At 44.1% G+C, this 14345-nt stretch overlaps 1 protein-coding gene across 5 annotated transcripts in view; it reads left to right on the top strand.

Moving 5' to 3' along the window:
- The window catches only part of WDR90 (WD repeat domain 90), a 62104-nt gene extending 47976 nt beyond the window's left edge, over positions 1–14128 (top strand). For 3 of the 5 annotated variants that reach the window (XM_087973161.1, XM_087973159.1, XM_087973158.1), the window contains 11 exons: positions 458–626; positions 1759–1870; positions 3985–4156; positions 4248–4370; positions 5482–5662; positions 7610–7740; positions 8715–8858; positions 10137–10256; positions 10903–10987; positions 11763–11916; positions 13189–14128. In XM_087973161.1, coding sequence (XP_087829287.1) covers positions 458–626; positions 1759–1870; positions 3985–4156; positions 4248–4370; positions 5482–5662; positions 7610–7740; positions 8715–8858; positions 10137–10256; positions 10903–10987; positions 11763–11916; positions 13189–13201 — 1404 coding nt within the window. In that variant the 3' untranslated portion in view covers positions 13202–14128. Of the gene's footprint in view, positions 1–457; positions 627–1758; positions 1871–3984; positions 4157–4247; positions 4371–5481; positions 5663–7609; positions 7741–8714; positions 8859–10136; positions 10257–10902; positions 10988–11762; positions 11921–13188 lie in introns of those variants that run through there. The other 2 variants (XR_015750856.1, XM_087973160.1) reach the window with 2 other exon arrangements.
- The last annotated feature ends 217 nt before the right edge of the window (positions 14129–14345 follow it).

Here is a 14345-nt window from a genome sequence, read left to right as displayed (position 1 = left end):
AAGGAAATCCAGATGTGAAGAAATGGTAGTAATTCAACACGGTTGGGAGGATGCCGGGAACACAGATAACCAAAGTCAAGACAAGATAAACTTACGTTTGTTCCCCGCAGATGCCGCACTCAGTTTGCATCTCCTTTAAATTCTCATTCCCAGGTGTGGCTAATGAAGGGAATCAGGGCCCTTTCCTCCCCCGTAAGCCACGCAACCCATGTTGCTTTCTTCTCCGTTCCTCCCTGTGTGCCCTAGGATGAAGAGGGGGTGGGCCTGGATCTTCCTCTGAACTCCCTCTCCCTTGTTCTACCTCTTCCCTGCTCTACCCAGCCGGACTTTGTCCTTCCCCAGTTTCCTCCACAGCCAACGGAGCCACACTCCCGCTCCCTGTCAGTTGTTCGTCTTCCTCCTCAGATTCAGACTCCAACGGGCATGACAGCTATGCATATAACCTTCCTTTTTTTAGGTCCAGCGAGTCCCTGTTCCTGATGCTCTTGCTGGGGTGGAGCTCACATCCATGTGCTACAGCTCTGGTTGTCTACTTTACACTGGGACTAGCACAGGGCAGATTTGCAGCTGGGACACGGAGACCAATTGTTGCTTCATGACTTGGGAGGCTGTGGACGGCGAGATTGGTGAGCACTGTGTTAACGTTTAATATAATACTAAAACTAGAATAGAGTGAGCTGGAAGGGACCTTGGAGGTCTTCTAGTCCAGCCCCCTGCTCAAGCAGGAGAACCTCTACCATCTCAGATAAGTGACTGTCCAGTCTCCAGTGATGGACCACCCATGATTTCTGAAGGCAAAGCTGTTCCACTGGTTAATTGTCCCCACCGTTACGAAGTTTTTCCTTAATTCTAGGTTGCTTCTCTCCTTGATTAGTTTCCAACCATTGTTTCTTGTCTTGCGTTCTGGTGTTGGAGAATAGAACAGAACCAGAACCAGGATTGAACAGAACAATGAAATAAAGGAAGACTAGTATAGATCTATTTCAAGCTATTTAAGGCTCCCCACGTTTTGTCAGCTATACCAGGAGAGAGATTAAGTGTTGGGAAAAAACCTGAAAAAAACCCAAACTCTCCTCTGGTATAACTGACAAAGTGAGGAGAGCCAGTGGCTTAGAGGTTGATAGATAGATAGATAGATAGATAGATAGATAGATAGATAGATAGATAGATAGATAGATAGATAGATAGATAGATAGATAGATAGATAGATAGATAGATAGATAGATAGATAGATAGATATAATTCTTTATTGGCCAGGTGTGATTGGACACACAAGGAATTTGTCTTTGTGCATAAGCTCTCAGTGTACATAAAAGAAAAGATACATTCGTCAAGAGTCAAGAATCATAAGGTACAACACTTAATGATAGTCATAGGGTACAATAAGCAATCAAATACATCTTAGATAATACATCTACCTAATATGCAAGCAGCCCGGGTTCGAATCCCAGAAGGGTATGGCTAGCTGATGAGAGCTAAATAGCTTGAAATAGATCTATATTAGTCTCCCTTTATTTCTTTGTTGGTAAATATAAATTCAACACAAAAATAGTTTGTTGCAAAAGCAACTGCCTGCGAAGGCTCCTGGACTGAAAAGCGAAACTGAAAACAGTTGCTCCATCCCATATTTGGGTAGACCAGGTTGCCCTGATAGACTGGTCTCATGGGGGGGATGGGGAGGTGGGGGAGAGAGACTGCAGTCTCCAGTAGTATTTGGAAGAAATCTTTTTTAATTGGTGCAATCCTTTTCTTGTCTAGGAGTACTTCAGTGTCGCCATAACCGGCTGGTCAGTGGCAGCAATACCAAGAAGATCCAGATTTGGTCAGTGGCCGCAGTCCAAGAGCTGAGAGTCAAAGGATCTGATGCCAGGTGTGAAGGGACCGCAGTGTGAATGGATTCGATTCTGGAGAAGTGTGGGGGCTCCCTTTTCTCCCTTATTCCCACAGTGTCCATGAAAGACGATTGTTTGTTTGTTTACGGCATTCCTACATTCCCAACTAGGTCATTGCCTCAAGGGAGCAGATTTAAACATTTTAAATCTATTTTCAATCTCTAAAAACGTCCTTAAATAGACATTGAGCTGATCAGTTTGGTTAAAATCTATCTATCTATCTATCTATCTATCTATCTATCTATCTATCTATCTATCTATCTATCTATCTATCTATCTATCTATCTATCTATCCCTGTCTTCCTATCTATCTATCTATCTATCTATCTATCCTATCTCTATCTATCTATCTATCATCTATCTATCTATCTATCTATCTATCTATCTATCTATCTATCTATCCCTGTTTGTCTGTCTGTCTATCTATCTATCTATCTATCTATCTATCTATCTATCTATCTATCTATCTATCTATCTATCTATCTATCTATCTATCCCTTTAAAAAGCCATTGCAGAGACTTGAGTCAAGTTTCCAGCCCAAACTGGAATTCTCTCTCAAGTAACTGCACTGTTTAAGCTCAATGTAACAGGAAGGACCATCTCGTGTGTCTTGCTAATTAAGGAGCACAGACTGAGAAATAAAGTGGATGAGGATTTCCCAAGAAATACTAAATAAAAAGCAAAACATTTCCCTGCCACCAGCAGAGTTCAGGCCACTAATGCCAGACACTCAGAGAACGATTGGGAAAACAGCTTAAGCAATATAGAATCGGCAAAGATAAGACCCTGGTTTGGAATAAGTTCTTTCTGGATGGAGACCATTCATGAGTAAATATCCAATAAACCTTCCAGGACTTTGCCCACGCTGGCAGATGGCAGCCCATTTGGTTGTTCCAGGGAACTGGAAATGTGTGAATGGAGTAGGAGGCATGGACAGTGCGTACTAGAGCCTAGCACATGTCTGGCTTGCAAAGAGAAGAAGTGTAGAGGCATCACAACATGTCCTGAGAAAACAGATCTTCTTTGGGTAGCTAATCACAGAACCACAGGGCTGGCAGGGACCTTGGAGGACTTCTAGTCCAACCCCCTGCCCCAGGCAGAATACCTTATAACATAGTTATGTGTGTGTGTTCCTGTGTAAATGTATGTATGTGTGGTCACGTGTGTGTGTACATGCACATGCACGCACACACATACAGTGGTACCTTCATACTCAACTGATTTGAAACTCATCAGATTTGGTACCCAACACATTTTAACGCAAAAGTTTTGTCCCTGTACTCATTGTTTGTTTGGTACTCAATGCATAAGTTAGAACTTTTGTCAGTATTGGCTGTCTTGTGACTCACTACATTATTCCTTATGGAAAAAGATTGTTTGGTGGTACTCATCATTTTTGGTACTCATCTCACCTTCTGGAACCGGTTATTGACAAATATCAAGATAACCACTGCGTGCACATTTGTGTGTGTGTGTATTCTCCGCAGGCCTGATGCCAACAGTTGTGCAGCTAAGTGACCCCAGGGGGAGGGATTTGGGGTGACTTTCAATGTGTAACTTTCACGCGCTTTGATTCAGATCTTGCCTTCCTTTCGCTGCTGTCAGTTCAAACTTGATAAAAGTACCTCTTCTCTAATCCCAGTGGAGTTAGGGGTTTTCTTTCTTGAGTTTTGAATGGAGGCAGGCCTGACACTAACTAACTGGTGATGATGTTATCTATTCCGTTGTGTCTGACTCTTGGTGATTCTATGGGCCAGGTTTTCTGTGTATCTTCTGATCTTGCACTATTTCTTTGAGTTTTTTGATGCTCTGGCTGATCTCACCTTTGATGGTGTCCAGCCTCCGTGTTCTTTGATGGCCTGGTTTCCTTTTACCGCTATCTCTTCCAAACACGATTGCTTTTTCTACTCATCATTTTTGGTATTCATCTCACTTTCTGGAACCAGTTATTGACAAGTATCAAGATACCACTGTGTGCACATTTGTGTGTGTGTCTTTGTGTGTGTGTATTCTCTGCAGGCCTGATGCTAACAGTTGTGTAGTTAAGATGGAATGTGTTTAATTCCTCTTCTTTCCTTTTTTGGGCTCTAGATCTAACTCCGTTCTCTTGGAGCAGGAAATCACTCTCGATGGGACCATTGTGAGCGCCGCTTTTGATAATGACATGGACATGGGCATTGTGGGAACCACCGCAGGGACCTTGTGGTACATCAACTGGACAGAGAACACCAGCATCCGGCTAATCAGCGGCCACAAGAACAAGGTTTGCCTTGGTGGTTAGGGAGAAACCCAAATCCCGTGAGCTGCTTCCTGGTTGAGGACTTTCAGCTGTCCTCTCTTCTCTGTTGCCCCAGGTGAGTGAGGTGGCCTTCAGTCCCGGAGAGTCTCATTTTGCCACCTGCGCGGAGGACGGAAGCGTCAGGGTTTGGTCCCTGGCTAGCTTGGAGCTGGTGGTGCAGTTTCAAGTGCTCAATCAGGTAATTTTGGCAGAATACGATGGACTCTCCTATTAGACTGGAGGGAGGGGTTAAGAGGGGGCCAAGCTTAGAGTCCTTGCGCTGCAGAAAATGGCACAGGCCTGACCTCCTGCAGAATCCCTGAAGCCTTAGCTCGCGGTTCTCAAGGGAATGTAGTCAGTCTGGCAAGATTCTTGCAACATGGGTGATTAATAGTAAAAGAACACGAGAGAATATTCACAAGTGGCTCTAGTTGCTTGTGCCCAGTGTAGGCATCTGTGCAGATTCTCACTCATCCATGGCATGCTTGTCCCAAAGATGTTGGTCAGTTCAGAAATGAAGAAGCTTCTTGGATGAGAAGTGAAATGTTTTCAAGAGGGAACAAAAAGCAGAAAAGCTCAGTTCGTCTTTTGGAAAAGCTCCTTTGGGACATAGACAGACATAATCTTACCAATCGGGTTTTGCTAGAAGGTCCTTGGAGCGGTGCAAGATCCAAAGGACACATAGGGGATCTGGAAAAAATGTGTACCCCAAATCTCTGGGACTTGTCACAAAGCTAAGCCAAGGAAGGCAGTGGGGAAAAGCCTCAGCATGTTGGTAATTGGGGGGCTTATCCTGGAAGTGGAGTAGAATCCCAGGTTTGGCTAGTGGCTAAATTTGAGTTCTACACATGCTGGTTTATTTATTACAATGGAGCTCCATAATTCCTCTGTGAGCTAATCAGAGGCTTCGGGATGTATTTATGTATTTATTGAGAGCCAATTTGGAGTAGTGTGTTAAGTGCTGGGCTGTAACCTAAGGTTGAAATCCGACTGGGTGATTTTGGCCCAGTCTCTTTTTTCTCTCACCTCACAGGGTTATTGTGGGGAAAACAGGAGGCAAAAGCATTATGTGCACTGCCCACAGTCGTGAAAATAAAGGCAGGATATAAATCAAAGAATAAATACATACATGTTCCTAGATACTACTACAAAAGCCATCAAGAAACCTATATATTCATCTGAACTGCCTGGATTCGTGATCTCCTATGCTTGAGAGCATGCATGATACGAAAGTGGGACCGCTATTCCTTTCCCATCTGTCACCTGGTCGTAGTTAAGGCATCGCTAAACCCTGGTCTGTTTCCCCTTAGAGTTGCTTGTGCTTGGCCTGGAGCCCAGTGCCCACCTCCATCAATGGGCTCGAAAGCCAACATATTGTGGCGGGCTATAGCGATGGCACCATCCGCCTATTCAGCATTTCCTGGACGGAGATGGAATTGAAAATGCACCCGCATTCCGTGGCCGTCCGGGCACTTGGATATTCTGCAGATGGTAGGGAACAAACCACCATGCTGAGCTGCGCATCACCCTTCTTGCTGTCTTCCCCTTGGACTTGGTTCTTTTCCTCTTTTCCAACCCTCCCAAGCTGAGATCTCAACATTTCTCAAGTGTGCCTGTGCATTACTGGCTGATGGGAGATGTAATCTAACTCAGCAGACCCCCCGACCTTTTGGGCACCAGGGGCTGGTTCCGTGGTTTTTCTGTGGACAGGAATGGGTGTGGTTTCATGTGCTGCCTGCATCCCACGGATGAGGCTTCACTTGTTTGCAGGGCCCGGTTTCTAGCATGCTGCAGACTGGTGCTAGTCCATGGACTGGGGATTGGGGACCCCTAGTCTAACTGTCAGCCGAATCTCCAGCATGGTTTTCTGAAGCTTGCTTGCTCTCGGCTGCCATAGAAACGGGGAGGGGGTGTGTGGGCATTTGGGTTGGGGAAGTGACCTGGTGTGAAGTAACCCCATGAGAAACTGGAAGGCACTCATGAATTACAGCACTGCTGAGTGGAATTGCTTATACTCCGTCAAGGCCAGCAGTCCTGAGACTCCAGATGCGAGAAATACCTGCAGAGGAGCTTTCCCATAACTTCATACTGGACGTTGATTGGTCTCTCGGTCCTGGACCCTGGGGGGAGGGATTTGGGGGTGACTTTCCGTGTGTAACTTTTGTGTGCTTCGATTCAGATCTTACCTTGCTTTCACTGCTATCACTTCAAACTTGATAAAAGTACCTCTTCTCTAATCCAATGGAGTTAGGGGTTTTCTTTCTTGAGTTTTGAATGGAGGCAGGCCTGACACTAACTAACTGGTGATGATGTTATCTATTCCGTTGTGTCCGACTCTTGGCGATTCTATGGGCCAGGTTTTCTGTGTATCTTCTGATCTTGCACTATTTCTTTGAGTTTTTTGATGCTCTGGCTGATGTCACCTTTGATGGTGTCCAGCCACCATGTTCTTTGACGGCCTGGTTTCCTTTTACCGCTATCTCTTTCAAACATGATTGCTTTCTCTAGTGATTCTAACTAACTAGAAGCTAGTTGTCATTACCCTGTCGGAATCTGACTTGGAGGAGGAAGCTGAGCAGCTGACAGGGAGTGGGAGTGTGGCTCCGTTGGCTGTGGAAGAAACTGGGGAAGGGCAAAGTCCGCCTGGGCAGAGCAGGGGAGAGGTAGAGCAAGGGAGAGGGAATTCAGAGGAAGACCCAGGCCCACCCCCTCTTCATCCTAGGGCACACAGGGAGGAATAGAGAAGAGAGCAACGTGGGTTGCATGGCTTATGGGGGAGGAAAGGGCCCTGATTCCCTTCATTAGCTGCACCTGGGAACACAGTGTATTAAAAAACGAAGTTGTGTGCAGCAGGCTGTTGGGAACAAACGTGACTTTATCTTGTGCCCTCATGGCTTATCTGTGTTCCTGGCATCTTCCCAACTGTGTGAGTTTTGCTGTGCTTTCAAGTCTGAAATTCCTGCTCCTGCCTTGCCAAACTAATTATTTCAGTTTGGTTTGTTTGGATTTTAAGTTACAGTTTGTGTGTACTTTGTTTTGGACTGAATTTTCTACAGTCAAAGGCTGTTCCTGGGAGAGTTTTTCTCCAGCCCAGAAGGTAACCAGGACATTGGGAGCAAAGTTGGAGATAATAAAGGGACTCTTATTGCTTATCTGACTGTGTTGCCTTTGTGCCATGCCCCGGGTCATCACATTAGTTTTAACAGTTATTTTTTTATTAGGTTGTTTCTGTGTAGCCCAGAGATTATCTGGGTTAATGAGAGCAATGCTACAAATGAAACCATATCCTTTCTTCTTGGCTTGGCTAACAATCTTTGTGTTAATTCTGGTGTTTTCAAACTTGAATAGAGGATTCCTGAAAGTACTTCCGAAGTGGTTGCAAGTGTCTGTGTTCATATTTGTCTTCCATGACTGGGGACGCCTTGTGTCCATCTCTAGGGGAAATCATCCTATCAGGAAGCAAGGATGGATTGATTGCCATTAATAGCCCACGTACAGGGATGACCATCAGAGTCCTTACTGACCACCGACCTTCGGCCATTAACGTTATCCAGTGCACCAGAAAACCGGTAAGGCATGCAAATTGTTTTACCCATCTGTATATTATCAGATAAATGGAGTTTTGATGAAGAGAAAGAGAAGAGAGAGAGAGTTACAGAACGGAAAATAAATTTAAAAAAATATCATAGAGACCAATAATCTAGCTGACATGATTCCAAGTAATGCCTCCCAATCAGTTCAAGACTGAGGCTGTGGCTTTTCTCAAAGATCCCTGTTTATAGGGTACATCATATCGGCACATTCAAATGTGAAACCAACTCTGAATAATTCTCGTGTTTTGGTATAGTTAAAGAATAGATATTGTCTGCCCCGCTTGCGTCACAGGTCACGTTAGCCATCACTCCCTCTTGCCGTTGCTAGGGCATGTTCAGCTGACCTTGGTTCTCATGGGCCTTATCGCTCTACGTCTGGCACCAGAGGAAAACATTCTACATTCTCCACATCCTCCCCACCCCTCATATGCATGGCAACTTAGAAATGAAGCTAGAGTCGTTTTGAGAGTTGACACTGGCTATGTTAGGTTATTGCAGAAACAACGGTGGAGTTGAGCTATCAGTCCCCATCTCCAGTCCAGATGGAGACTGATCGCAAACCAAGAGTTCAAAAATGGATTTGTATAAAAAAAAAACAGGTAGCCATCACTTAACCATACTAATTGGGATGAGAATTTCTATCCCAACTTTCCACCTTGTTTGTCTTTTCTCCAGTTTTACTCAGCCCCGTTCCTCTAATCCTAAAAATCCCAACCTCTGCTTTTTCTCGCCGTTGCCACCAAGCGGTTTTTCTAGCTTAATTTGTACCTGAAATTGAGTGACTAGTCTTCAAGGTTTATGTCTATCCTTGATTGGAAGACAGGGCTTTATTCCATTTTTAATATATATCACCCAAATGCTGAGATCATGTATAAGCACTGTGCCAGAGGTTGGGGTAACAAAGGCAGGAAAACAAGAGAAATTATAATTTTCACATCATTTTTCTCCAGTACACCGAACTTGGGACTGAAGGAAGCGATCTTTGGCTGGCCTCCAGCAGTGATCGACGTGTCAGTGTCTGGATTTCTGACTGGTCGAAGGACAAATGTGAGATCATTGATTGGTTAAGCTTTCCAGCCCCCACAGGTCCTGAGGTGAGAGTAATTTACTTGTCTGTAGTATTTCCATCACATAGCAAGTCATGTTGTCTTGGTTATGTTTCAAATTTGGATCAATTTATGGTCCAGTAATTACTCAGGAAGCTAATTCACAGCTAAGATGTATGTGTGTATATCTCAATTTGTTTAAGTTAAACGATAAGTTTAATTTCCATACTTAGAAAATGCTTTGGGAAGTAAATTTTCCTGGAAGGGGTCTTGGCTGATCAGCAAAAGCTCTCCAAAGGCGGTAATGATTGTTTATGTCATTTCTGAATTGGGTATGGCCTGGTTAGCACCAGCAACAGCGCTTAAACTTATATACTGCTTCACAGTGCTTTTACAGCCCTCTCTAAGCGGTTTACAGAGTCAGCCTCTTGCCCTCAACAATCTGGGGCCTCATTTTACCCACCTCAGAAGGATGGAAGGCTGAGTCAACCTTGAGCCGGTCAGGATCGAACTGCTGGCAGTGGGCAGAATTTGGCACGGTTGACTTGCTACGCAGCCCCCACTTGCAACCAGACAACTCTAATGGGAGTAGGTAGGGAAGGCATTGGAATGTAAGGAAGGTTTGGGAGGGAGATTTGGAATGCAAGTGTGCCTACTGGAAGCCTGAGACAGACCCAACACCTCAAGGTCCCCAGCTGGGGAAGTCCGAGGTGGGTCTATGACAATTTGCCACAGCCAATTCGCCACGGCCATGTTGCCACAGGACAACTCACTGTGGGACAAGCATTATACTTTATAATAATAACAGTTATATAATAATAAAATCATTAAAGAAAGGATGCAAATGGAGGGGGCAGAATGAAATGCGAATGGCAAAAATTAAAATAATATTTGTTTATTTTAAATAACTAAATGGAATGGCTAAATTGTCCTTCAGCGAGTTGTCTCGCGGCCAGTTGGCCGTGGCGAGTCGGCCTGCAGCAAGTTGGCTGTGGCCAGTTGTCTCATTCCTCTCTGAGGCAGGCAGACTGTTCTCAAAACAAAGAGAGTGCAAATAAGTGGTTAACAATAGGCAATGGGGGGTCCAGGAGGAAAAAAGGGAAAGATTTCCTATGCTGTTCTCGTGTGAAATTGTTAGAATTGCTTTTGTACCCACGTGGAATCTTCAGTAAAGTTGTGGTCTTGGTTAAAAACTCTGTCCCAGGAGTTTATTTTGCTGTCTAACCTAGTGGGACAGTTGACTACTGCATTCGCACCACTGTGCCATCATCATGGCTCTTTCCAGATTCCATGCACTCGTCCAATAATGGATCTTTCCCTTTTCAGATTCCCAGCCCCCTACCTCCTAGCCTGGCAGCGTTTTGCCCTTGGGATAAAAGTACTATTGCTTACGTCGGCTTTGGGTTGCAGAAAGAGATCCTCTTCTACAGCTTGCAGCAGAAACAGGTATGTGGTGTCTTGTCTTGGCCAGGGGCTGCATCACGGAATCGGTGGTTGAATCTGGGTGGGGTGTATGTGTTGCTAGAGGAGACCAGTTCAGACTTCAGGTTTGGAGAGAAGCTTGAGGCACAATTGAGAGCATTTTAACAAACTGCATCCCTGTTTGATTTGGTGACAGCAACACCTCAGATAGAAAGTCCCCATGGAGAGTGGTGAGGACAGCCGAGAAGATTGTAGGAGGCTCACTTCCCTTTTTTCAGGGAAACTGCTTATAAGCGCTATGTGCTTAGAGATCAAAACATTGTTAGAGACCCCACACACCCACTTTACGATCTGTTTCTGTTGCTTCTCCTCTGGGAGGAGGTTTTGAAGCCTCTACCTTAGGACTACTAGATTCTGTAACAGCTTTGTTCCTTATGCCATTTGTCTTGTAAACTTACAAGGTTCATTTTGTTTTGTCATATATATTTGGACTGGACTGTAATGTTCCTCTGTGTCATATATGTGCATGTATATTTATTTATATAAAAAAAGATTGAGAGTATAGATTTATAATGGGGGAAGAAATACCTCAGAAGAACAGGACAAAGAACTAACCAAGATAATGTCAGATTTTTTTAAATGAGTTTCCCCCATACCCCACATCATGTAGGTCATCGAGAAGATTCCCTTGCCTTCCTTTGCCACTTCACTCAGCCTGTCTCCAGTTGCCTGCACCATAGCTGTTGGCTTCAGCGGTACGTATCTGGAGAGGTTAAACAGTTATGCGTCATTTTCTCTCAAAAGCAAGCAAGCCACCCCTGGGTGTTAGCAGCGTATTACCAACGCTCAAGAAATGAGAGCATGGGGGCCAACGAATCAGCTTTCAGGGAATTCGATGAATGCCAGTGTCAACTCATAAAGCATTCCTATGCCTATTTTTGAGTTGCCATGAACAAGGGGAGGGAAGAAATCTGAAGGAGCAAGGTGGCAGTTTAAAACCAGAAGTACATTCCATCATTATCTTTAAAAGATTGTTAACTAAGTTACTGGATCTTCTACCCGCAAAATCCCTTAATTGGAGAATGTGATTGATGACACCCAGCCCGTGAATGTACTTCATTGGAGCATCTGACTTATGATACACCCAGGGAGGAGGGGAGAAACAGCATCACAGGTGACTCTAAATTACGTATGCCAGAGTTGGCTTCAGACAATCTTCTGGATTCTTTTGAAACTTGGCTCAAGGCTCATGATTTCATTAGGGCAATCTCTGGAATCCTGACAGCCAGGCATAGTTTGTTCTCTTTCAAGCATCCGTTTAAGAGCTTCAGACATCACATTCTTCTTCAAGTGTTTAGTGCTTAGGATTAGAGACAGAACCAGAGATGAAAACTGGATGAGCAAGTCACATTTGTTTCGCTACTGGACTATCTTTGTTGCTTTACTTTCCCTGTAGTTCTACCCCATTTCAGCAGGCCGCCCAACTGTAAATGTACCTTCTCTTAGCCAGTCCCTTTCTCTGCCTCACAGAACGGATGTTGAGGCTGATTGATCGCGCAACAAAGACCTCGGAGGACTACGCGGGCCACAACGACACCATTTGCCTCTGCAGATTTGCCCCCTCCGGGAAACGCCTCTTCACAGCCTCCTACAATGAGATCCTGGTGTGGGAAGTCCAGAGCAGGTGAAAGGAGACCATCCTCTTCGGCCTCATCCTGGCCTGATGTCCAGCGGAATCATGGCCAGATGATAGTTGCTTGTGAACCCTGGGATGATACTCATCTCCTGTTACCATGGGCCAGCTGCAACTTCGAACCCCCAAGTGGGAACAGCCCCAAATTCAGGGTGGCGGGGGTCAGGCAGGTGTCTATGTTAGAGCTGAGCTGTCACTTGAATCCCAGTCAGCTTGGATTTAGCCACGAGCATAAGGAGTCAGTTCAGAGGAATGGTGTGGTGGCTTAGAGGTGAAGCTCTCACCTCACAATCAGGAGGCTGTGATTTTGATCCAAGGCAGAGGCAGGTATTTCTCTGTCTGGGCACCATGAGAATATATCTGCTCTACAAAACTTAGCACTGGCGACAAGAAAGGCATCCGGCCAGTAAAACACTCTGCTGCTGCTGATGATAACAGTCAATTTAGAGCCTGCAGGATTTGGAAGAAGTTCTTCCCCTTCTATTTAGGCTTCAGGATCCTTCTTTGTAGGATATAGGTAGGCCCAAGGTACTTTAAAAGGCAGCTGGGTTTTGTTTTTCCTTGAAGGGGTTTCGCTTCTCATCTAAGAAGCTTCTTCAGTTCTACTGCAAAGAAATGTGGACCTGAAGAAGACACTTGGATGGGAATCGAAACCCCTTCAAAGAAAAACAGACTCCGGTTGCTTTTTGAAAAAGCACCTTTAGGACAACCTGAATGACTGAGAATCTCCATAGACATTTAGGTTCCAGATGGTTCTTGGTTTATGACTGTAATTGAGCCCACAATTTTGGTCGTAAGTCATGCCAGTCGTTAAGCAGCTTATCCTGTGACCAACCTGATTTTATTACATTTTTTTTGTGACAGTCATTGAACAAATCTCTCTGGTTGTTAAACAAATCCATGGTCATTAAACGAATACCATTATCTGCAATGGGCTTTTTTTTTTTTGCTGGAAACTGGAAGTGAATTCTAGTTTTCGGCAAAAAAAAAAGTCATAAATTGCAATCACGTGACCACAGAATGCAAATGGCCATCAACATGGGCTGGTTGGCCAGTGCCCAAAATGTGATCATGCGACTGCGGGAGGGGAGTGACCGTTGGAGCTTCGAATCCAGGTTCTAAGTGCCTTTTGGGGATCCCTCCTAAGTCGAGGGTTATCTGTAACGTATTTCTTTGCATTTGTAGTCATGATGAAGTCTAAATTGCCTCGCTTCCTAATACTTCCACAGAAAACTCAAGTTTGTCTCATTCTTTTTTTTTTAGCTCAGCAAAGTAGCTTGATCGGGCCGCCTGAAACATGAGCCAAAAAGTCTTGGTCGGATGTTATGGGAGATGGCTGATTCTCACTGGCTCTCTGACCCAATACAGTTGCAAGAGAGCTCTTTATCACCTCTGAGATTGGCAGGTGGCATCTCTCCAGGCATCTCTCCTTCTTAAAAGTGGGGTGATTTTCAGAATCAGTGGGCCAAGCCGCTGATTTTAATAACCGATTTCCATACCTGTGATGTCCCGTACAAGAATGTGTGAATTTTAAGTAATATGCCAACCTCAGCTAAAGTGTCTGGCCCAGAGAAGGTCTGTTGTATTGCAGTTGGTTTTGTTCCCTTTCTTTTTAATAGCATTGTCAAATGTATATATGTATATTTCTCTACATATTTTTCTACAACGAAAATAACTTTTTAAAAAAATCATCATCCTCCTCCTCCTCTCCCAGAACTCGGTTTTGATTTTATAGTTTTGTAGTTGCTGGTTACACTTTCAAGTGAACTTTTAGCTGAGAAGGAATGCCTCCGGTTTTCTCACTAACAGAATCACAAAAAGCGATTTTAAAACAAAACAAAACGAAAAAGAAACACCGCTGAGGGTTAACTGCTGAGTACGCTTTAAAAGTACAGGTTTACCTTTTAAAGAATGTATTTTAAAGATCAGGAACTTTCCAGGCTCGTTTGATACTCAGAATTTATAAAGATAATGAGTTTTGTTTTTAGAATGCACGAAACACAAGTTTGTTCCTCAGGTAGTGTGATCTGATACCAGCAGTTCAACAGGTATTTCTTTCCTTTCTTAACCTCGGCCTCTAACAACAGAAGAAACAACATTCACATTGCACTTGTTTTTGTTTGTAATTTATAACGAAAGAAAAGAATTGGACTTGTTTAAATTTTTTAAAATTTCAAATAAACGAATAGTTTTATGTGTTCAACCTCTGCCGCTTTCTCTTGTTCCAGAAGTTAAGACAATTCAGCAAAATGCTCTTTCATACAACCCCACCCCCAAAACCAGCCCCATTTTATCTGTATCACCAACCCCAGAGGTGTCTACAGGGCACAGTTGGAAAAATCAAGATTTCTGGCCGTCAGAAAGATGTGATCAAAGTTTCACCCATTTTTAATGGATGGCAAATATAAAAATAGATAAAG

This window comes from Notechis scutatus, chromosome 12 (genome assembly GCF_049901735.1).
Source record: "Notechis scutatus isolate UNSWTSFEM ecotype Mainland chromosome 12, rNotScu1.2, whole genome shotgun sequence".
NCBI classification, from domain to species: Eukaryota; Metazoa; Chordata; class Lepidosauria; order Squamata; family Elapidae; genus Notechis; species Notechis scutatus.
Note: the sequence above shows the minus strand (reverse complement) of the source record. Positions and strands in the feature narration are given on the sequence as shown.